This window comes from Engystomops pustulosus, chromosome 8 (genome assembly GCF_040894005.1).
Source record: "Engystomops pustulosus chromosome 8, aEngPut4.maternal, whole genome shotgun sequence".
NCBI lineage: Eukaryota > Metazoa > Chordata > Amphibia > Anura > Leptodactylidae > Engystomops > Engystomops pustulosus.
The window spans coordinates 27169426-27194620 of NC_092418.1; the positions used below are offsets into that span (position 1 = coordinate 27169426).

General features: G+C 41.8%; 1 protein-coding gene across 1 annotated transcript in view; it reads right to left on the reverse strand.

The window, feature by feature from the left end:
* Nucleotides 1–417: 417 nt before the first annotated feature.
* Nucleotides 418–25195, reverse strand: part of UNKL (unk like zinc finger) — a 53662-nt gene continuing 28884 nt past the window's right edge. Inside the window, exons 5-15 of the mRNA XM_072120409.1 lie at nt 22109–22244; nt 21031–21148; nt 19222–19306; nt 18987–19069; nt 11273–11335; nt 7898–8075; nt 5570–5662; nt 4542–4772; nt 3668–3870; nt 2895–3152; nt 418–2585 (exon numbers count right to left, since the gene is read on the reverse strand). Of these exons, the coding sequence (XP_071976510.1) occupies nt 2430–2585; nt 2895–3152; nt 3668–3870; nt 4542–4772; nt 5570–5662; nt 7898–8075; nt 11273–11335; nt 18987–19069; nt 19222–19306; nt 21031–21148; nt 22109–22244 (1604 nt within the window). The 3' untranslated portion in view covers nt 418–2429. The remainder of the gene's footprint in view (nt 2586–2894; nt 3153–3667; nt 3871–4541; nt 4773–5569; nt 5663–7897; nt 8076–11272; nt 11336–18986; nt 19070–19221; nt 19307–21030; nt 21149–22108; nt 22245–25195) is intronic.

The window sequence follows — 25195 nt, forward strand, 5'->3', positions numbered from 1 at the left end:
CAGAGCAGTTAAAGCCGATATGAGGTATGGAGTTGGGGCAGATGTTTTCTGGTAATTTATGATATCAGCTACTTTAGACCCCAAAAAAACTGCAGCTAAACTCCGCCTGCAGGGGATTTCGCCACCTTCCTTTTGTGGTTTGGCAGATATTCGAATTTTCTTTTATTTAAAAAAAAAAAAAAAAAGTTTTTTTTTTTAAGCTGCCTGTACAATATGGGTATTATGTGCAGATGTAATGTACAAGGTTTATATTCAACATATACAGTAACTACTGTATACAGGGGGAAATGTGTTTATAATCAACATTTTAGTTTTATGTGTATGTGTATCCTGTACCCCAGACTCCTCCTCCAATCCCCTTTATAATCTTTGCAATGCAGAGGTTGAACTGCCCACCCACCCACCCCCCTACCGCATGAAAGAACGTTACCGATTTTCGGTCCTGGATTGAATCACTTAGGAAAATTCCAATTTATTGACTATATTTCATTACATACCAACTTTTAAAAAAAAATAAATAAAAAAAAAATAAATACATTTTGGTTTCATGAAAATTTCCAGATTTATCCTAGATATGGTACCAAGTTTCAAACAAAATAAAATTGGGATAAAAGGAGGGGGGGGGGGTGCCAAGACTACAGAATTTCCGCTGCCAGATATTATAGAAGGAGGAGTTAGATTTTCTTTAAGAAGCATGTCAAACTAATTATATCCACTTATTCAAGCATGCCCAGAAAAAAAAAATTCTAAAGGAAAAAAAAAAAACTTTGCAAAACACACATTAATAAAGAACTGTATATTTTTTTTTTTTAGCTGCTGTAAGGTATAGGCACTTGATAAAAGTGGCCATGTGACCTCATTTCACATCTCGGAAAAAAAAGCTTATAAATGAAGGATATGAGGTTAAAGAGTCATACAAATGTTAATTATGAAAAAGCTATTCAAAATTAAAAAATAACAACATTGCCATAAATTGGATTTCTTACCAAAAAAAAAATTAAAAACAAACCTAAAAAACAAAAACAAGTTCCTTCAATAGCATGATTTTTTTTTTTTTAATCTAAATGCTTACACAACTACCGTAAATATGTGCCTTCTTATTATCTGTCCATTTGCTGGTTATAATTATAAATACTATTAGTTTGCACTTACCTGAAAACTGTAAAAATCCTAAGCTAAAACTTTTTAAAATTTTTTTGTTTACTCACTACCCAGTATTGTTCATTTAATAAAAGTACTAAATTCAGCATATGAAAAAAAAAAAAAAACAATACAATTTACTACACTAATTAATTTTGTTTTTAACAATAATAAAACTGACGTGAAATATGTTTTTTTTTTTCAGTTCACAGTACACACACAAAAAAAAAAAATCTCAATATTATCCGCATATTAATATATATATATAAAAACAAAACAAAAAAAAAAAAATCTACAAAGCAGCTTAAAGCAATTTATAATAACCTCTAAACATAATCCCTGGTTAACAAAGTGCTTTTACAAGAATTAAAACTTCTTCAAAATAACCTAGTAGAAATAGTGCTAGACTGATTCCAAGCTCACGAGTTGTATGTTCAACAAAATGCCGTCACATGAAGCACCAATATACATAATATTTATAGAAATATACACATATTTTCACAACCTCAAAAAGGTTCAAAAATTTGTTAAAACCCTACGCCACTTTAAAATATTCACTTCTGTTTTTTTGTTCCCGCCCCCTGGCGGAGCTCTCGGGAAATCGATCCCGATAAAAACGGATTGTTGTCTTGTTTTTTGCTTTTCTCTTTTTTGTTTTGTTGCATCTTATTTTGTGATTCTATATATAAAAAGGCAAGCGTTCCAGGACAGACCAAGGTTAAAGACGACGGCCTCCCCCACGCTTACATCCTTATCGACTTTTGCCACATTTACACGAAAAAGGTTACGTTGAGGAAGGGGAAAAAAAAAAAAAAAAAAAAAAAGTCTAACGGGGTTATAAATCTTTTTGGTGATTTTGGTCCTTTGAAAAAAATAAAAAATAAAAAATTGTCATTCGATAAACCCAGCGCTAAGTTTGTGGGTACTTTAACCGATATGTCTGGTCAGCTGCCTGTGAAGATTCTTCTGGAAAGTCCTGCTAGGACCCCACATTTAATAACGGGTAAATGGACCCTCCTTACTAAGCCAGGGGTGCAAGTCATTAGCGATCCATTCACAGATTGTACGCCAACATAAAACCTTATCATACTCTGTGGGTAGAGATCAGTCTATTACTAGTAGAAGATACATTTTGAATACAATTTTTATACTTTTTTTAGTTATTATTTTTCTAAATTACATTTATATATATATAAAATGTCTAAAAACCATGTATAACTCGTTAGGTTGTTGGATTACGTGACACAGGTGGATTTCCCCCCACGCTGTTTTTTTTTTTGGAAGGCTCATCACCATTTCATTCTTTTGGTCTTGCAGTACGGACATTCGGGTTTGCTAGAGGCGCACTGTTCACATAACACGTAATGCTGGCAGGGCTGCACGACTATACTACGGTCGTTTTCGCGGCAGATGACGCACTTCTGGGAATGCAGCTGGAATATCAACTGTAGGGAAGGAAAAAGGAGAACGAGAGCGTGAACGCTCTGACTAGTAAATTTATCCAAAATTTTGTTTCACTTTGTGAGTCTCAGTATTCACTATTCGCATTCCTATAATAGACTGATGGCGCACGACTATGGTCACAATACGGGTACAGAATGTAGTTGTCAGATAAGAGTCTACTCTGAGCAAGTAATGCGTTGAGAAGTAAGCGAACAAATACACGACAAAGCAGCCGGAAGCGTCCGCTAAATACTAACCGCTACTCTGGAGATATGTAGCCAGACGTAAATCTTGCACACACACACACTTACCCCGTCGATTGTTTCCAAGTCAGAGCACAGCTGACTTTTCAGAGAATGGAGCTTTGGTAAAGGAAGCTTCTCTAGATCGCCGTATTTTCTCATGATGGAAAACGGAGGCGATACGCACAAGACGTCAAATTCTTCCTGGAGCTTCTTCAGTTTGCCCTCCGTCTCCTCCTTCTGTAGAAGTGCTACTTGTCTGTCGGCCTCTGCCGCCTTGGCGCGCTCTTTTGCCTCTTGGGCCTCTTTTTTCCACGCGTCGCAAGCCTTAAATACAGTAAATGCCATTTTTACTTTAAAAAAAAAAAAAACCACAGCATTCATATTTCGTGCCCCTGTAAAAACAGATCTTTTGGCTGCAGAGATATGGTCATATCATCCGTGTAAATTCTTGAATTCTTGAATAAATGGCAGAGGGCAATGTACTTGCCAAATCAAAATCAAGCATGAAAAACCTGGGGACACTTATCATAGGTTTTACTGTGATAACCGTATTATATTTGTTATCCACGGCCGTCTAACTTCTAAAATCAACTTTTAAAATTATACTAATGAGGCTGATGGACTCTGGGAGGGCTTAACCAGAGCCCCTTTTTGCTTGGTCTTCACATGCTGGTACACTGTCTGTTCCTACTCCGTTCCCTGCTGTATTCTCAGCACACTGTGACCTGTAACCCAGCGGGAAATATCCACCATTTCTGCCATTTTGCTAGAAATGTTACTGAACTGCAAAATCCTTTACAGAGGATCTGATGGAAAACGTTGCAAGTTGCTATTCTCACCTGTTTGACTTGTTGCCAGGAGTCTTCCCATCTTTTTATTTTTTGCTTGGCCTCGTCGAGTTCTCTACGCACACGTGACAGCTCACTACCGTTTGAACTGGTACTGGTGGAACTGGTTGGACCACTACTAAACACTGGTGAAGGACTGGGTGAGAAACTCCCACTAACAAAGTCCCAAATACTGCCCGTCACCCCATTTAAACCTGTAAGCAAAATAAATTAAAACAAAATATCAAAAGATTACCAAAACCTTTTCCGATGAGAATGGCACAACATTTTTGTTCCTTTAAAGGAAATCTACCACCAGGATGAAGGATTGTAAACCAAGCACACTGATATACTAGTGTGTGTCCCCTCTGGCAGGAAGCTTCTTATGCCCTGGTTTTTACAAAAAAAGGCTTTAAAAATTATACAAATAACCAGCTGGAACCTCTGGCTCATTTGCATAATTTTTACAGCCTATTTTTGTCAAAACTAGTGCAAAACAAGCTAAAATAAGAGCTGATCCTGCCAGAGGGGGAACACACCTGCATGCAAATGTGCTTGGTTTATAATCCTACATCCTGGTAGTAGATTTCCTTTAAAAGAAAGGTATTACTTATCTTACAAATAGGGGATTAACGCCTGGGTGTATCAGGTCAGACTACTGGGATCCCGGGCGATCGGGAGAAGGGGTTTGAATCCCATGCCCCTCTGACCTGCTCTATCCTAAAGCATAGTCCCCTTTAACCCCCCCCTAAACACCCCACAAAGCATTGGTTCCCATTCGATCATCATTGACCTGCATCTACAGTGTAGTGCGAGGACCACCCCCAATATGGCGCTGGCAATTAGCTAAGGTGCTACCAAACCAGGTCCAATTTTATCATCATACCTAAAGAGTTGTGTGAAGAGGTTGAAGTGCCTAAGGCATTGTGCTCAGACTTGAGCGTTGGCGTCTGCTGCTGACGGGGAGCCATACTGGAGGCCAGGTAAGACTGCGACAGCGACTGGGAGAGCGAACTCAGGGGAGAAGTTGAAAGAGATGAAGAAGAGTGAAGAGAGGAAGACCGGGCGAGAGATCCTGGGATATTCACTGGCGCTGAACTTCCTAACAACCTTTGACCTATACATAAAATGGATATAAAAAACAAATTGGTTAATATTGGATTTGTCCGGATTTAGAACAAGCATTACGCTAGGGAAGGAAAGAGTGCAGTCAACGGTAGATTATCGAGCTCCCACAAGGATTGTCCCCTCCAAGAAACAGGAGCTAGAAATAGATCTGCAGCTGCAAGGTGAGCGCACCTGCTACCATGGACTACTCCAATAAACATCCTCCACATATAATACAACAACTAGACACATATACCGTAGCAACTGGACAGTTGTTCACAGCATGGGTCCGACTGGCAAGACCAGGGCCGGCGCCAGCACTGGGCAAGTGCCGGGGCCTACATAAGGCTGTACATATGGAATCCATGGGGGCGAGGGGGGCTTTATCTAATGAATCACTAGGGGGTGAAGGGGGCTTTCTAAAAATAACCATGAGGGTGCGGTTTAGCATGATAAACTAGGGAATATTTTAGGTTTCTGAATTTTAAATGCCACCATGTAAGGTCACTGCAAAGGGGCCCACCCCGAGTATAACCCCCAGTTATGAAAAGAACAGGGGACCACTATTGGCTGCACTGTACTGCAGACTTAGCAGGAGATCCAATCCAGTTCTATAGAAGTCAATAAAAATTTCTATACTACAAAACCCCCTTATGGAGAGAGAGAGAATGTACTTCTATTGTGCACCACCGATCCATTACATCCATTTGACTTGTCAAAAATGCCCAATTTCCCTGCCTAAAAAACACTTACCATGGACCCCTCAACCCCAAGGTGACTTGTTAAACATAAGGAGAGGACTCTTACTTGATAAGCCCAGGTCACTGTTCTCAGAGTCTTCAAAGTCTTTGTCTAAAGAGGAGACGTTTATATTGCTAAAATGCAGATCAAGGGCAGAACCTGAGAATAAAGAGGCGGGTTACTTCACATTCTAAAACGCAGCCCATTATAGTCAGTGAAAATGTCATTACATATCAAATGGCAACTTAGAAATATTAACACGGTCCTTTGCCAAACAACAAGCCTGGCAAAGGGAGTGAAGATAGGGTAGTCTATACAAGTAATAAAGGCCACCAGGATCATATTAAAATATAATGAAATGTCAAATGTTCTCCATGTTCCAGGAGCTGAGACATCCCCCTCCTCCTCCTTACTATCCTGACTGGATGTAACACAACTGGCAGCAGCAGGACCCTCTCCCTGCAGTAGAACTAATTTAGCCCCGCCCCCTAGACTACACCACATCCTTGTAGTCAGTAAAGGCGCGGTCAGAATTTAACCCTTTATGCAGGATTTATCCGGATCACCACATGCTGAAGTCAACCACTTCGGTAACGCTTACTTCCATCAATCATTTCTAAGTTTATACTTTATCGGAATCAAATCCCGATAAAGTAACCATATCAGAATGGTGCTACACACATGAAAGAGATAGCACATGAAAACCAAAAACATTTCTAGGTTTAGTCTTCGATGCTCATGCTGCATTTCTAAGCAGCTTGTGGCCTCTTCCGCCTGTCTAGCTGAAACATAGGACCCCTCACCTCATATCCTAAAGATTCCCCAGGCACCTCAATGGTTACAATACTCAACATTAAGGAAACCAATTTGAAATAGTAATAGTTTTTTTTTTGGTTAATTTGGGCCCGATCTTGTTCAAGGACATATGACCTATATAGCATACCCTTCCTATTCTTGCTTACCATGAAGTCTATGCATCATATAAGTACACACACATACACATAGTTCACTAGATAGATAGATATGAGATAGATAGATAGGAGATAGATCGGATATGATTGAGAAATGATAGATAGATATTCAAACAAAAACTAGGCAGTCCTCCAGATGGGTTGACTAGTCATACAGCAAAGCTTTGACTCATCATCTCAGGACACTAGTCACACTTGGGTGATCTGCCCTGCACATTTTTCCTGAATGAATCAAATGACGAGAAATCATATACTATTGGATCCTTCCCCCATTACGAGGATTCACAAGCAAGAACAGGCGGTACTGTAAATGCTGGATGCAGGAAGCCGCACACTCATTCATTCAATTTAACCCTGTGTACTACCAGCAACTAAATAATCACAATACTTCTGATGCTCAGCTTGCCATGTATGTCACTATATCATATATAAATACACACACATATAACGTGTGTGTGTGTGTGTGTGTCTCTATGTGTGTGTACGTGTACGTGTGTGTACGTGTGCATGTGCGTACGTGTGCGTGTGTGTTCTAACCCAATTCTAACGTACTACCTGCAGATCACATAACCTTATCACCTACATCTTTGGTGCAAGTTGCAAAACTATCTGCAGCGGTTCCCTAAGTTTGCTGCATTGCTGAGCTGCGATCACATTAGAATGCATAGATATATCAGGTCATCGCACTAGGATGACAGCATTATGCAACTAATAGGCATCAGGAAAACAGAAATGAATAGTGTTGAGTAAGTGAGAAGCAAGAAAAATCGCAGACATGCTTGTGCTTACCGGCCGTGCAAGTGCTGACTCACTGCCTGCAGTCCCCGGCTCTGCTCATACATACACTGTGCCATGGCAGCTGATCACGGCAGCTCCCTGGTCATGTGACCACAGTCATACGGATCCCAGGGATAGAGGAGGACTCTGAGGATCACACCGAGTCACTACAACCCCCCCCCCCTCCTCCCTGCACTAGTCACACACAAAGCTGCAAGACAGACTTACATGGTGCATACACTGTACAACCTACTAGACACGTGTGTGTGTGTGTGTGTGTGTGTGTGTGTGTGTGTGTGTGTGTGTGTGTGTGTGTGTGTGTGTGTGTGTGTGTGTGTGTGTGTGTGTGTGTGTGTGTGTGTGTGTATTATATATATATATTATGCAGATCAACAAAACAGCAATGATGCAAGTTAAATAACCAAGTAAGGACATTTTCAATGATAATGCAATTTTTTACAAGACAGTAAATGAATAACAGGTTAATTTGTCAGATATAAAAGTTGCCATTTTATTATAAAACTTATATGTATTATTATTTATTTTTATTAAACTTATTTTTAAAAAAAATGTAATACAAGTGGCCATACGGAGGAATAAAAAGAAAAAAAAAAAAAAAAAAAAGACGAAAACACGTAAGGCTTACCTATGACTGATTCAACAGTATTACTAGCAGGGTAGAATGGGAGCGCTTTGGCATTAACACTTGATAGCGCAGTAGGGGATGAGCTATCTGAGCCAATACTGGATGCCAGACTAGAAGTTATACTGGATGTTATACTGGAAGCCAGTGGGTTAACCACTGAAAAAACACTGAGATGGCTCTGTTTAAAGAATATATACATTAAAATAAGCAAAAGGTTGAAAAGTACAAAATAAAGCGTGACTAGAAAAATAAGAAAAGTGAATAGAAGACGCTAGACGTCCCATTAGTGTTACAGCGCGTCCATCACATATTACAAAGAGAGAAGACTCGTACAAAGAGGAGCGGGGTCCGCCATATGTAATGTAAACCGTGACGGCTCCGAACCCCTTTGTAGCTCATACTTATGTATCACAATCACTACAGTCACACGGAACTGATGAGTTGGAAGTTCCCATTGATGAGTAATCAATAATAACAATAATATAAAGTCTCCCCCCCCCCCATAGATATGAATCAGGTCCCGCATCTTTCTGTAGAAATGGAGCTCATGAGCACCCATGTCCTTCCATCCATCAACCACTGGATATGGTTTACTGTTAATAGGGAACCCGTCACCAGGAGACCCATTTTTAGCACTCCCCAGTCCCCACAGAGCATAGTACATACACTGCCAAAGTGTTTTTGTATAAAAAAAAAAAAAAAAAAATGGTTTTACAGAAAAAAAAGATGTTATATTGTACCTTTCATTAGCATCTGCTGTGTGACTAGGCACTCGTCCCCTGGGAGTGGCTGGAAAGGAGCAGTTCCCCCCCCTCCACCCTTGGGAAACTGCTCCTCCATGTGTCCTTTTCAAATGTATGAAAACGACCATCACTTGGCTTAGCCACGCCCCCTGCTCCTCTACAGCCAATCCAAAGACACATGGAGGAGCAGTTTCCCAAGGGTGGGGGCGGAAACTGCTCCTTTCCAGCCACTCCCAGGGGACGAGTGCCTAGTCACACAGCAGATGCTAATGAAAGGTACAATATAACATATCTTTTTTTCTGTAAAACCAATTTTTTTATACAAAAACACTTTGACAGTGTATGTACTATGCTCTGAGGGGACTGAGGGAGTGGTAAAAATGGGTCTCCTGGTGACACGGTCCCTTTAACTAGCAAGACAGGCGAGACCTGCACCGGTCAGATATTTGTGAGCAATCAAATTAATAAGACTAGTCAGACCAATTAGAGTTACTCAATTCAGAATCTCAAAATTGATATTAGCTTCTGCCCCCATGGGTGTGGATCTGTCACTGGAGGCGGGAGCTGATTGTTCCAGCTGCTCCTCCTCCAGAGATAAGGAAATACCAACTTTCAGGAGGTGGAGCTAACTAACGGTGGAACAGGGGCGGAGTTCAAGTACAGCTGGGAGTTCCTGGAAGCTGCTGCTTTTCGATTATAGAGAGAAAGAAGGGCCAACACAAAGTGAGGGGTACACAGAAAAAAGTAGGTGGCAAAAAAAACAGGTGAAAAAACAATGGGGGAGAAATGGGGGTGGAGACATATGGGGGAAGTAGAGTGAAGGTGGGAACTATAGATTCTTGGGAGCATAAAGTGCTACGAATATAGATATAAGAGGCGGCAACAGATAAATTAGGGAATTACATTAAAATTAGAGATGGGTTTAGTCAAATCTTATAGAACGGTGGCTAGCAACTGTTTTCATCCCAAAACTTAAGGAGGGGGGGGGGGCGGTAAAATACATTTTTAAAAAATTTATGAATTTTTAGGACTAAAATGGGTTATATATCAAACTCTAGGACCATTGGAGCTAAATCATTCTAGACCTAATATGACCTAATCTGAACTTTAGGAGTGAAGCTTCAGCAAATGAAAGCTTGGATGATTCGCTCATCTCCAAATTAAAAATAGTCTTTTACTTAATTTTATCCAAAATCTCCCAACCCTATAGGATTATACCTGTAGTGTCTATTTGGTAGCATATTATTAGAAATTATTATTAAAAATATAAAGCTCTCTCAGTCTTAACCAGCCCAAACAAAAGTGAATCTAGCACCAAGGTCGGCAGGATGGAGGTGGTGCTGGTTCTGCAGTTATAATATGGACTGGTAAATACTGCGGTACACGGGATGTGCGAATATCCAGTGTATATATATACTTGACTAGATATCCAGCTGAGAATTGATGTAAACAGTGTTTTTTTTTTTTAGAAATTCCAACTCACCAAAACAATAGGATAGTTCTCCAATCAGAAAGGTAATGAGGACTCAATAACATTCAACCTTACAACTAGTCATATAGGGAAGGAGACTGTACATGATATCAGCCGGGACCACCCTAAAAAGGCCAAGAAAATTCCAAAGTAAAACACATTTTAAAATGCGGCTCCACCCACGTCATCTTCCTATACTGGAGACCTATTACGGCCCTGGCTTCATAAGCTGAAGCATCAAGACGTGCAAGTGTGACCGCGTTATCCATCCAGTGATTGGTCACCTAGGTTGTCAAAGTTTAATACTTAATTTAGCCTGCGATGGCGCCGCAGGGAAATATAACACTTGCTGCCAGGTTCTTCCACGGATTGCATCTGATCATGGATCATCCTCAGATTTTTTTTGGGGGGGACTAAACCTTCTAAGTAGCCTTTTCAAAACTGGACCGGCTGACAAAATGGAGCCTTGAATAGATTCAAATTTTTTTCACGTTCAATATACGTTCCCCAATACTAGTGCAAGTGGATAGTCAAACATGCAAACATTACACATCTCGAGCATTTATTTATTTTAGTTACACTGCTTAATTTTCTATCCAAATTTTACTGATGGTGAAAAGCCGTAGTCATTCATTTTAAAGGGAACCTGTCATCAGGAGCCCTATTTCTGCCTCCCCCCATAGAGAATAGTGTGCACATCGCCAAAGTGTTTTTTTGAATAAAACTGGCTTTTTCGGATAAAAAGAAAAGTTAAATGAATGGTTACCTTCTTCTCTGCAGAGCAATGTCCCGTGTCCCATGGGTGTGGTCAGTGAGAAGTGGTCCCTCCACCCCTCCCCCCCAGGACACAGCTCTCCCTCCTATTTGAAATAGACGCATGACGGAGCGGTTTCCAGAGGATAAGGGGAACTGTTATCACTGGCCACCTCCATGGGACACTGCTCTGCAAAGGGAAGGGTAAACTTTCTTCTAACTTTTCTTTTTATCACTATTCTCTATGGGGAAGCCAGAAAAAGGGCTCCTGATGACAGGTTCCCTTTAAGTTAGAAATAGATACAATTACAACAGAATTTTAGCTACATGTGGTACTGTTAGCATGCACGGGGCATCCACCACCCCTACAGGGTTACTCTAGTATCACTACAGATGTGTTTTTCATACCTGTTTATTTTCTTGGTCATTCAATTTATGATTATTATCCAAAGACAGGCACTTGTGTTTTGCCTATAAAAGCAAAGGAAACATTTGTAACCAGAGAATTACATGCAAACCGTTACATTATCTAAGCAAGAGCTTGGCCCCAGCATCTGATGTGGACACTTCCTGCTACATGAAATAGGTCTGTATGTAGTATTGTTATGGCTAATACAACAGTTATGGTTAATGCACATATTTCAGAAATATCCACAACAAAATCTACAAGTGTTCTGCAGGTTTTGCAGGTTTTTTGAGAGCAATTCAAACTTTAATAGATTTTAAAGGAAACCTGGATCAGATCCGCAGTAGAACGTTGACGAGCCCCTCAGGCTCATTTGCATGAAATCCTTCATCCTGTTGGTAGATGCCCTTTAAAGTGCACCTTCTGGACTATTTCACTTTAGACTGGGTTATGACTGTTTAATGCGTCTAAGACTACTGGGCTCCGACCCACCGTTAAAGGGATTGCACCAAATTTTCAAAATTGTGCGATAGTGTAACCTGATAGATGAGGGTCCGCCAGATGGGACCCGAGCAAATATGGGAGTGTCGGGACTTGCTAATGTGCAACACTCTCATACAAATCTCTAGAAGACTGAAGGTCCCATTCTTGTGATAATGGGGTTTCCAGTACTAGGATCCTCACTGACCAGCTGTGGATAACTTGAAACCTTTGTGCAACCTGTTTAATCAATGTAAAAGAGTCCATTTCATCATCTAGCATCTCGTCTGTACAAGCATCCCCATGAGATGGATACCAACTGGACTATATTTTAGTCCACACATATCAGATCTGAATAAATCCCCAGATCAAAGGCAAATCTTCTGACCCAAGTAAAAATATTGTAATATATTAGTCATTACATTATGTGGGTTCCAAGAAGAAAGGTGAAAAAAAAAGAGTTTAGTTTGCCTGATTGTTGGCCACTAATTTGTTGGCGACGGGCAACCGTCAAGTGTGACATGCAAAACTTTAACTTGATAAACAAATTTAATGACTTTTTCTTAAAATTAGCAGAAAAATTACAAATATGTGAATAATATGCTTCTTTGTTGTAATTTATCACATTAAGATTGTATAAACCTTTACCAAAAATACGTTAAAAACTGATGGATTATTAGAACATTATAATCCATTACTGATGGATTAACTGAACATTAGGTTCAGACAAAGAGGATGCATGTACTTTTGCATGTCTACAGAACAGTAGAACCTAGAAACAAAAATGAATAGAACAATCTTTTATATGACATAATATCATATTGTGTGTCTAAAAACAGAACAGCAGATATTCAATATGCAGAAACATTTATGACGGGACTCTTCGAAAAGACGGAGAGAGTCCAGATTACACCGACTTGATTGACAGCTCACCCTATATCACTGTGTGTGGGCGGGGTAATCAGGACTCTCCCTGTCAATCACTGTGTGGGGGTGGGGTAATCAGGACTCTACCTGTCAATCACTGTGTGGGGGTGGGGTAATCAGGACTCTACCTGTCAATCACTGTGTATGTGAAAGTCCAAATTACACCACTCAGTCTGTGCAAAATTCCTGAGAGGACTTTTAGAAGAGATTCTACCCATCATAAATATGACCGGTGTAGAAATATTAGGAAAATGGTGAAAGAGATTGAAATATTTGCACAATTATCATCATTACACAAGTCACAGTAACAGATTAGGGTTTAATAAAAAAATCATTATGTAGAAACTATGGCTCACAGAAGACCTTGACCCGACAAGCAAGATAATGATCTGCCCCAATAATGTAACACAGAAGGCATTCTGAATAACACAGATATAACCTAACCCTTCCAAGTACAGCCTTTAAAGGACACCTGTCATCAGGTCTGTGTCACCTCTACCTGTTGGAGCAGCTCACAAGGATCCCATCCCAGGCTTTATCTAGTTATTTCATACATTATTCATTGTAAAATCATCTATTTTTTATCATGTAAATGAGGCTGGTCACATGGTCAGAGGCAGTGATGTCACCCCTGTTACCCCTCCCCTCTCCTCCCCCTGCTCATGTCTGTGTGTAATGTATAGTAAAGCATGGCTAGTGTGTGTGCTGCATCTGCTGACATGCTGCATCCTCCTAATATACAGGTGAGAGACACAGACATCAGCTACACATGAATCTGACATGTTCTGCTGTAACATGGCTGCATCCTGGAGCTCCTGTATCTCTCCTATATACACACACACATGCACACACACAGGCTGCAGGGGGCGTGGCCACCAGCACCAGGAAGCACATCATTATACAGCCTCACATCATTATACAGGCTGTCAGTCAAGCACTGGGGGTGTGGCTGTGCCTCCCACTCATGAATAGAGTGGACAGCTTGAATATGCTAATACTTCATTGGACATTTCACAGGTCATTTGCATACAGCTTTAGGACCTCATTGCTTAGGATTACAGGCATGTAGAGGGACAATGAAGGGATAGAGGCAATGCTCTCTAATGGCAGTTTATGAAAATATATTTAGTTTAGGGGGTTATTTTGCATGACGGGTTCTCTTTAACTGTGAATAAAGTGAGGACTACATAACTTGGTTGCTTGGATTGCTTACTGTCCTGTTGTCACCTGTTGGATTTCATGTGACTGTCATGTCACAATGTTCCAATAGTTGTTATGCAGGCAGCATGACAATTAGTCACAAGGAATAAGGCTATAGGCTAAATGCCTATAGCGGTTTAATCTCATTACCGTAACATAACATACGAGGGGGAAAAAAAAAATTAATTAAAAAGAAGAATTCAGTAAGAATAAAAGTAAATATATGTATCAAAAAGGAGAATATTTAATAAAAAATATATATTATATAATATATATATATATCCTTCATGAATAGTCTACCCGAATCCTCCCATGACAAAGCGTGAGCAGTGCTCTTAAACTTCGATAGCGAGCTTCATGAAGACACGTCCAATCAGATGCGCGATTCATATACAGCGTGAGTAGTGCTGTGGTGACCTGTCTTCACTGCTCCATGCGCATGACGGACAGAAGGAACGGACTACACAAGATTTACTTGCTCCTGTAGGCAGGGGGGAGGGAGGAGGAGAGAAGAATGGAGGAGGGAGGAGGAGGGAGGATGGCTCGAGGAGACGGGGACTTGATCCGTTGAAGTTGGCGCCCTGTGACTCCCTGTTAGGCTTTTGGAACCTGTCATCAGTTTATATTGTCAGATCCTGACGACAGTTTCCCTTTAACATTGGCGAAGGCCTGGTAACTACTATACTGGACACTGAATACTCAACATTCTTTAGAGCTGTAAATGGTTTGTGGTTGATGAATACATTTTTTGGGGAATTTTGGAAATTTGAAACTTTATGAATCAACTGACAGGGGAGCATTTGTACCATCTGAACATGAACATGTGCACTCCCAGGCAGAGGGGCAGAAGAAAACAGGACGAGAACAGGATCTTCTCTATGACTGTGCAGTCCGCTCACACACTGAGCCGTGGAAACCACATCTATGTGTATGAGACAGTCATGGACATGGTCATTCTCATCTTAAAACAAGTCCTCCTGAATATCAGGCTTCTGCACATCGGCCTCATAGGCTGGAATGCCTTACAGGGAGGCAATAGTAAAGCCTTAGAATAGTTCTTGGCATGGCCGTGCAGATAGAAGCCTCCTTTTACTTTGACCGACTCCCATGCCTGTGTAAAATCCGCGCTTAAAGGGGTTTTCCCAAGAACAAAAGTTAGGCCGTATCCATTGGGGGTCTCTGTGATCTCCGTCAGCTCCATAGAGATTAATGGAGCAGAATGGTCATGCGCGGCCGTCTGCTCCATTAGTCTGACAGAGTGACGAGGGGTCCAATGGACCTCTCGCTTTCGTGATCTGTGTAGTCCTCAGCACTGAGACCCCCACTGATCAGCAAGTTAGGCCCCATCACAGGGACACTTACTCATAGATCCAGGCACCGGGACTGTGGCAATCTTATATTTGTTATCCATGGCCTCCTTCCTTCTAAAATCAACCGGCTGTTACACCATGCAAGAGCATCCCCCCCCCCCCTCCTCTCCCACTGTGTGCCATCATGCCATGAAATTAAAGCAGGCAAAGAGGGGAGAGAAGGGAAGGCGAAACATACTCCTGCACACTGTAACAGTCTGTGAAGCTACGGAGAGGCTCTGGTAGCATTGCATATATACTTTTTGGCTCATTAGTTTAATTATAAAAGATCATATTAGAAGGAAGGAGGCCATGGATAACAAATATAAGAAGTTCATCACAGTCACGGCGCCTGGATCTATGAGTAATGTCCCTGGTTTATTTTGACTGATTTTGATGGTAGATTTCCTTTAAACAAAAAGTTATCTGTTATCTACTGGACAGGGGCTAACTGCTGGCTAGGTGGAGGTTACTGAAGTGTTACCATAGCTAGTCTACAATGTATCACGTGTATAGTCCTGAGTAAATGAAGCGGTAATGGAGCATGCACACGTGTACTGCATTCATGGACTGCAGGAGATATCATTTAAAAAAAAAAAAAAAAAAAAAAAAAAAGATTAAATAATTGAATCCCAAATTTGTACACGTACCTGGTCTTCTCGTTCTAGAGAAGAAAAAAAAACCTATTTAAGTGACCGATGAGCCAGAGATACCAAAGTGTGTCAAGTACGTTCATTTTCTATTACTTCTCCATTCTTAGTTGTGGTTAAGTAAAGAAACATTACTCCATGTGGCTACAGACAGCTCTATTATATACAGTGAATGATCGGAGGTCATCCACTGACAGTGGCTATAAGGATAGCATTGGAATCAATGAGAAACGGAGGCGGTGACTAGAGAGACAAGTTTAGCATAAAGACTTTGCAGATCAGTAATTGGCAAGTGCATCCACTGGACATCCCTCCTGGAGAACATGGAAGTAGTGATGCAAGGAGAGCGGGAAATTTAGCAGAATTGAGCGGTAATGACAAATATCTCACATCGGTTGTTACCTAGAGAAGGCGTCATATACAGTGTCGGACTGGTCCACCAGAGTATTCTCCGGTGGGCCCTGGCTCAAGCTAACCCCAGAGGTCCATCAAAAAACACCACAATTTGGAGGCTGCTAGAGTATATTTCATGGGGGATAATGAGCGGGCCCCAAATAGATTTTCTCTGGTGGGCATAAGGGAATCCAGTCTGACACTGGGTATATAGATATCATGGGTGCACAGACACACACCACTATCATCTTCCCCTTTTAATGGCTTCCAAAATAGACCGGGTCTGCAGAAGAACCTCCCATTCTCTAGAGAGGAGGAGATGTTATAAAGGTAGCAATATCTCTAGTGATCAACACATACAAAAAGAACATGTGCATATTAAAAAAGATATTACTTTATTAAACAAAATTTAAAAAAATTTAAAAACGCCATATAAAGGGGGAAAATACAAACCTCACTCACAAGATCCTAGGTCCATATAGGTAAAAGTAACTAAGAAACATTCCCTAATTATAATACTAATTTGCAGATGACAACCATCCATTGAGCTATACAGGCAGTCCCCGGGTTACGTTCAAGCAGGGGCCGGAGGTTTGTTCTTAAGTTGAATTTGTATGCGAGTCGAAACTGTATATTTTATAATTGTAGATCGACAAAAAAAAAAAAAAAAAAATTGGCCCCAGTGACAATTTTTGCTGCAATAGGATCAAGGATTATCAATAAAGCTTAATTAGACACCTTACAGCTGATCATTGCATTCTAGGACTATAGTAACATCCAGAGAGCTTCACCAGAGGTCACAGTGGGCAGAGGGGTCCGTCTATAACTTTGGGTTGTCTGTGAGTCGGGTGTCCTTAAGTAGGGGACCGCCTGTATATAAACAAAAAATACACAGCCGGGCAAAAGACCACCCTAATAAGCCAACAATAAGTATCGATGGCGACTGTATCAAACAATACATCGATCATCACAAATATAGAATGAAATACAATTACCACTAATAGATGTTACAGGCCAACTAGATGAAGAAGAGCCAGAACCCTATTACATTTATATGGATACACCTAAATAAAATGGGAACGGTCAACTTCCTGTTTGCTACACATTAGCATATGGGAGTGGGGAAACTTTAAGATGGGCGTTGACCATGGTGGCCATTCTGAAGTCGGACATTTTGGATGTAACACGTCAAGAAAAACAATGGTGTGCTTGGTTAAAACATGACATTTGTTAGTTATTTACACGTTTATGACCACTTATAAAGAAGAGGGTTGCATTGACGATCCAACACAATGGGTGGCACTTTGAACACATTTTAGAAGTGGACATAAATGTTTCATACGCACATCTTTTTGTGCATGTTAATAACCTTTATGTATGTGCGGGGCTTGAATTTTGGTTGCGATACTTGGCCCATACAATCTCTAGTGATATAATAAAAGTATTTAAAAAGCATCCAAAAGGAATACTAATCAAATATCTTCAATAAACCACATAAGAAAACATGCAAGCAAATCTTAGCAGGGTAAGAGCCATATCCAAATATTGGTCGCCCACCTTGAACACACCCTGGTAAACCTACTCTTTAGTCCATAGCGGCTTAAGGCAGGACTGGTGCCAGCACTGGGCATACCTGGGCAAGTGCCGGGCCTAGAGCTGCTGGGAAGGGGGGGGGGGGCGCACATAAGGCTGTACATAAAGAATCCATGGGGTGAGGGGGCTTTATCTAATGAACCCATAGATGATGAGGGGGGCTTCTATAAAATCACCATGAGGGGGCTGTTTTCTATGATAAACTAGGGAACAGGAGACTGTTTTAGTTTCTGAGTTTATAATGCCACCACGTGAGTTCACTGCAAAGGGGCCAAGTGAGGTTCTGTCACCCAGGGGTCTACCGAAACCTGGAGCCGACCCAGGCTAAAGGCCATGTGTCCCGACAACAGCAGGACTTCCTGCGACATCCACAAAGGAGGCACTACACAGCCTTTGTCCTCCAAAAAAAAAAAAAAGGCTCTGATGAGGTAGCTCTTGTTGGAAGTGTGCTTTGGATGAAAGGGGCTGTCCATCGATAGACTTGTCAATGAGCCAAGCTATATTTATAGGCACTTTTCTATCAAACTGACCTGAGTTGAAGGTCGCAAAACATCTGCCTAGTCCCTTACTGCCCGGCTGGAATATGTAGGACGACTAGTGCTCATACCTTTTATAAAACTTCCCCATATTTCCCCCCGTCCCCCCAAAATAAAGGTTTCAAATTAAATTACAATGATAACATATGGTTTAGAAAGGAAAAACCAAATCAGACCGATGTAGCTGCATTAAAAAGGAAGCGGTTATTGCAGATCTGAATAGATCGAGCCATCAGCACATCCTGAAAACCCTAAAGGGATTAAAAATTTTATTGAAAAAAAAAATTGTAGTTCATTTGTAGGATTCCTAAGAAAAAAAGTGAAATGAAATAACTCAGGTCAAGCGGGTGTCTCAGGACGTCGCTCTGCGAGAGAAATACAACACAGAAGCCTGGACCAAAAATAGTCACCGGTGTCACACTGATGCCTGCATTACTCCGGGCAGATTCCCATGACAAGGATTGTCCTTACACATCCTAATACTTCATCTATTAAGTGAAGTGCATGTGATGGTGTCCTGCGGAAAGCCACAAAGTCAGCGAGAAGATTTGAATTAACAAGTCGCTAACTAAAGCCATTGATACTTACATTTGTGGTTTGTTCGCTGTGGTTCAGGAGGCTATTAGTACAGCACATAGCAGTGTTCCAGTCACCGGAGAGGCCGATACTGTCTGAAGAACAAAGAGACGGAGCTTGTTTTATATGACAGCTCGGCTGCATCATGACATTCATGGCCTCCTCCGCAGAGGGGATGCCTACAAGTTGGCTGAAACCCAACACAAGACGCTCATAACATCTTGTGACGATTGAGGATTGTACTCACTTTCAACGTGTGCAAACGCACAGAAGGGACCTCTCGGACAGTAACCGGTTTGCCTCACATCATTGCACTTTGTAGATTTGTAGATCTAAGAGGAAGACAAAGACTAAAGTCAATTCTTTATTTGCCAAAATCAAAAATATATTTTGTTGCCAATTCCAATTTTCCCATTTACATTTTCCTGCGATTCCAAAGCAAAAATCTGCAGCGAGATCCACGCATAGATAATGTGAAGGGTCAGGGAGTAAGAGCTCACCTTGCAGGCAGGTAGAGACTTCTAGGAATTGATGCTCCACTAGGGGATTCTGGGAAATATGCAAATAAGTTTTCCCAGATGGGATAAGGAAGACAACACCTCTTTTTGCTTCCTTGTAAGGCAAACCCCTACCTTGTTAGGCTTCATGACTTCCAAGAAGCCCAATGACATGATGTGGTATATCAATGGCTATAAATCAATGGCAAGGTTTCCGTAAGAGATTTTACTACCCTAGTCAATAGTCTCTCACTCCGATAAACCTTCCCCTACACTATAATGGAAAGACTCCATCTCATCGAAACAGCACATTGTGCACACGTGGCTGACCATGGCCAACGTGTGCATGGACATTACCAGAACCAATTTCCAGTTTATCTGGGGCAAAATGGACAGTGAAGCGGACTGTTTGTGACTATACGCTGAACTCTGAGCACTGCCACTACTTCCTCCTGCCTCTCTAGGGGAAGCTGGGGGTGGCACAGCTCCTTCCCTCCCAACTAGGGGGTGCTTGGTCCTATGCCAGGATTGTGGACTTTGTTATGGATTATCCTCTGGAGGGACTTAAACTGGACTTGTGGAAGCCCAAGACATTTTAAAAACTCAGAGCTAAGGACATTGTCGGAGAACAGCCTACAGGGGTCACCCCTGACCTTGCAGAGACTTGGACCAAAGTATCATGGGAACGACTTTCCAACAAGCACAAGCACGTATCGAAGATGGCAAGCAGGGGGTTGTTGCCCCTCAGGGCCTTCATGTACGTCCAGAAACTTAGCAAGACATGCTTCTGTTGTAAATGCCCTCAGAGGGTGGAAACACCCTTGCACCCAACTTGGGAGTGCCCTTTTACTTGGCGCTTGGTGGATGCCTTGGAGCAGGATTTCCAAGCCTCTGTGCCCAGGAACACTATGACGCACCACGCGGTGCTTTATGGTCCATTTCAAGGAACCCACACAGTTCTCAGAACTCAGAGACTAGGACAGCCAGAAAGACTACGAGAAAGCGGACTAGCCCAGCCTCTCCTACAGGAGAGTTTAATAGACTGTACCACTTCCCCCACCTCCTCAGAGACAGAAGAAAGTCATCCTCTACTTCACAGAAGATGAAATGGGCCAAACCATCCCCCCTTTTTTTGTTTCTTTATTGCCACCTCTGTCCATCGTCGATGACGTTCACAGATAGGGGCGTTTATCTCTAAAAGCAAGAAACTCATCCCATCCTGGAAAATGTATTTGTGCATTTCCCTGGATGACATGAGTGGTTACATACATGGATTTTGCGGTGAAATATTAGTGCATATACAAAAGGTTAAAAATGTTTAAAAAAATTTAGTTGTGGAAATGTATCTACACCGCCTGCAATTCCAGATGGAGAATATGCATTAGACTAATTTTTTTGGGTACGTACCCATCCAGGTCTTATCACTGCCCCAGTGTGTATGGAAAGATAGGGGGTATGACCACCACTCCATGATCTTCTATGGAAAACACTATGTGTGGGTGGTCATGGGTGCACACAACGACCCCTATGTTTATGAAGTTTCTTATTTCTTTCCTTACCTCTGGATGGAACTGTTGTTCAGTGCGGGAATGGCAGTACTGACAGCTATCCCCACTTTCACACTTTGAAGGCTCTCCCCACTCGTCCCCATGTTTCACACTTGGGCACGGAGTGGATCTGTAAAAGAACAGTTCTAATGAATAATGGGGAGTTAAGGAAATCTACTATCAATATCCAGCACAATAAACCAGGCACCGTGACTGTGGTTATCTTTTTTATATTTCTTATCCATGGCCTCCTTCCTTCTAAAATCAATTTTTTAAAAAAAAATGCTAATGAGCCTTAAAGGAAACCTACCACTTGAAGTGGCAGGTTTCTGATGGCAATACCGAGCACCAGCTCAGCGTGAGCTGGTGCCGGAGCTTACCAGTATTTTAGTTAGTGTTTTAAACCGCGGTATCGCGGTTTAAAACACTTTTTAAACTGTATAGCCGGCGCATGCAGGCACGCGCTCGGCGCTTACCATGCGCGCGGCTCTCATTCACTTCCTATGTAGCCGCGTGCACGGTAAGCACCGAGCGCGTACCTGCCTGCGCCGGCTATAAAGTTTAAAAAGTGTTTTAAACCGCGATACCGCGGTTTAAAACACTAACTAAAATAAGCTCCGGCACCAGCTCACCCTGAGCTGGTGCCCGGTATTGCCATCGGAAACCTGCCACTACAAGTGGTAGGTTTCCTTTAAGGGCCCCAGGAGTGTTGGAGACCCTCCGTGGTGTATACTCACAGGCCGTTACTGTGCAGGTTCACTTCCCCCTCACATTATGTGCTGGTGCCATGAGAATACAGCAGGAAGGGGACGGAGGAAGTGCTGAGGGAACAGGTAGTAGGATGAAACAGTGTATCTGCCTGTGAAGCTCAAGCACAGAGGCACAGGTAACACCCCAGATCACATCTAGCTCATGAACATAAAAGTTGATTCTATGGATAACAAATATAAGGAGATTACCACAGTCCCGGTGCCTGGATCTAAGAGTAAGTGTCTCTAATTTACCATCCACAAACCAAAGTGCAAATGAAGCAATAAAGTGAACAACACTGAATCAAACATAGCCACACAACCCAGTACCATGTAGTTACCTGTATTTGAATTTCCTTGGGTTGCGTCTCCTGTCCCGGCTATTGTGGTAGTGAGGGCAGGCATATCCTTGGCGACAGAGTCTGGGAGGTTTAGTGCACTGCTCCGTTTTATAGCTGGCGAGCACAAAATTTGTATCTGAGGAAAGAAAATGGAAAAAATAAATAAATAATATATATCATGTATTATTATACAATTTATATGAATATTAGAAAACAGTTCTTCATAAAAGACCAATGGTCAGTGGTATGTGGAAAAATTCTGTATTCATTAAAGGGGAAGTCTTGGATATTATTACAAAAAAAAACATTGTTAAAACATTACAAGAAATAATTAGCTCTGTAATATAGGAGAGATAAAATTTCTTATTCAGTCCAGCCACATGTTCCCCATCACTCTCAGCAAGGGCTACTCCATAGTGATGTTAAATTTCCCTGCTTTGGCATAGTGGACCCCTATTCAACAGTAGGGGGATTGGCAGTGCCAGACCCAAATTTTATTTTTAAAATTTAAAAAGAAACTTAGAGTTTTTCAGCACAAAAAAAAAAATGTGTCGAAAAAACATACCCTGGGCTTATACACGAGTCTTAAAAAAAAGATGGAATTAGTCTTACCGGTAATTCGGTTTCCACTAGTGACCATGACGGCCCCCACCTGGAGGTTGCTCCTTATATCCTGTAGGGACAGGAAGTCACAAAAGTTTAAAAGGCTCCTCCCTAGCACCCCACACCAGTGTCTACCAAAGTACCACCTGGAAGGATGTAAGTGCATACACCTTTGGACCCGTTACCAAGAAGGAAGGAAGGGAGGGAAATAATGGGGGGCCGTCATGGTCACTAGTGGAAACCGAATTACCGGTAAGACTAATTCCATCTTTTCCACCACGTTCCCATGACGGCCCCCACCTGGAGACTTACCAGATTACCCATTATTTGGGAGGGACCACTGCCTGGAGGATCTTTCTGCCAAACAACAGATCGCTCTGAGAGGCAATGTCCAGGCGGTAGTGCTTTGCGAATGTTGAGGAGCTTGACCACGTGGCTGCGCGGCAGATCTGGTCTAAGGATGCGCCTCTTTTTTCTGCCCATGAAGTTGCTATGGCTCTAGTAGAATGAGCTTTAATACCTTCTGGTAGGGAAGTGTTGGCTGATTTATAACAAAGTATGATGGTAGATTTAATCCACCTGGCTAGTGTTGCTTTAGAGGCTTTAAAGCCTTTGTTTTTACCCCCAAAATTTATTAATAGGTTAGAATCTTTCCTCCAACTTTGTGTAGCTTCTAGATACAGAAGCACAGTCCTCCTAACATCTAAGGTCTGCCATTTCTTTTCACCGTCTGTTTTAGGGTTAGGATAGAAAGAGGGAAGAATAATTTCTTGTTTGCGATGGAAGTTAGATACCACTTTTGGGAGAAATAAGGGATCTAGTTTAAGGACTATTCTATCCTCTAGGACTCTTAAGAAGGGATCTTTACATGAAAGGGCCTGAATTTCTCCTAATCTACGAGCTGTAGTGATGGCTATAAGAAAGGCTGTTTTTAGTGTAAGGCTTTTTATGTTTTTTGCCTCTAGAGGTTCAAAGGAAGGCCCTGTAAGATGGTCTAACACCAAGGAAAGATCCCAAGGGGGAGTTTGGTTTTTAATGTAAGGTCTAATACGGGAACACCCCTTGATAAATCTTTTGACCCACTGATGGTTGGCCAGGGGAAAATCAAGAAAAACACTAAGTGCAGAAATCTGGACCTTAAGTGTGCTTGGCCTAAGACCCAAGGAAAACCCTGACTGTAGGAAGTCTAACACTTGAGCTAGGTTTGGGGTTCCCAGAGAGGGAGGACGGTCTCCGCACCAGGAGCAGAATTTCTTCCAGATCTTTTGATAGATGGCATTTGTTACTGGTTTCCTGCTTGCTTTTATGGTGCTGATAACTTCACTAGAGAGTCCTCTGGCTGTTAAGAGCGACCTCTCAGGATCCAGGCTGTCAAATTTAATTGTTTTAGGTTTTGATGATATAATGGCCCCTGTGTGAGAAGGTCCTGACGGTAGGGAAGATGATATGGATTGTCTATTGACAGTCTTTGAACAGCCGGGAACCAGCTTCTTTTCGGCCAAAATGGAGCAATGAGTATTAGAAAAATCTTTTCGGATCTCAGTTTCTGCAGCACTTTTGGAATCAAAGATATAGGGGGAAAGGCATAGACTAGACCTGTTCCCCATGACTGGCTGAGGGCATCTAGGCCTGATGGAGAGCCCCTGGGATCCAGAGAGAAAAATAGGGTCGACTTTTTGTTTTGGAAGGTGGCAAACAGATCCAGAGTTGGAGTTCCCCACAGGTGGCAAATCTCCAAAAAGGTTTCTGGATGTAGAGACCATTCGTTTGAGTCCAGTGTGACTCTGCTCAAAAAATCTGCTTCTGTATTCTCTATCCCTTTTAAGTGGATTGCTGAGAGGGAGAGGAGGTGAGATTCTGCCCATTTGAAAATTTGGCAACATAGATTCGTCAGGCTCTTTGATTTCGTTCCCCCTTGTCTGTGTAGGTAAGCGACCGTAGTCGTATTGTCGGAGAAGATTTTGATATGTTGACCTTCTATAGATTTGTGTGCAGCTTTTAGCGTTTCTAAGACCGCTTTCAGCTCTCTGAAGTTTGAGGACATGGATCGGGATTGATTGTCCCACTGTCCTTGAAGATGTAGGTCTGGGAGAACTGCCCCCCAACCTTGCAGGCTTGCGTCTGTCTGTATTGTGAGAACCGGGGAGGGATTCCACCAGACCCCCTTTCTTAAATTTTGGGGATTTTTCCACCAATTTAACGAGTGTTTTACTAGATAAGGGATTTTTACCTTGTGATCTAGATGTAGTGGATTTTTGTCCCAGATCCGGATCGTCCAGGCCTGCATGATTCTCGTATGACTTTGTGCCCAGGCCACGCACTGGATACAGGAGGTCAGGAGTCCCAGTAGACTTAGAGCTGCTCGGATGCTGCAAAAGATTTTCTCCTGAAAGAGACTTACAGATTGTTTTAATTTTTTGCACTTCTCTTGTGGCAAGAAGGAACTCTGTTTCATTGAGTCCAGTACTACCCCTAGAAATATCT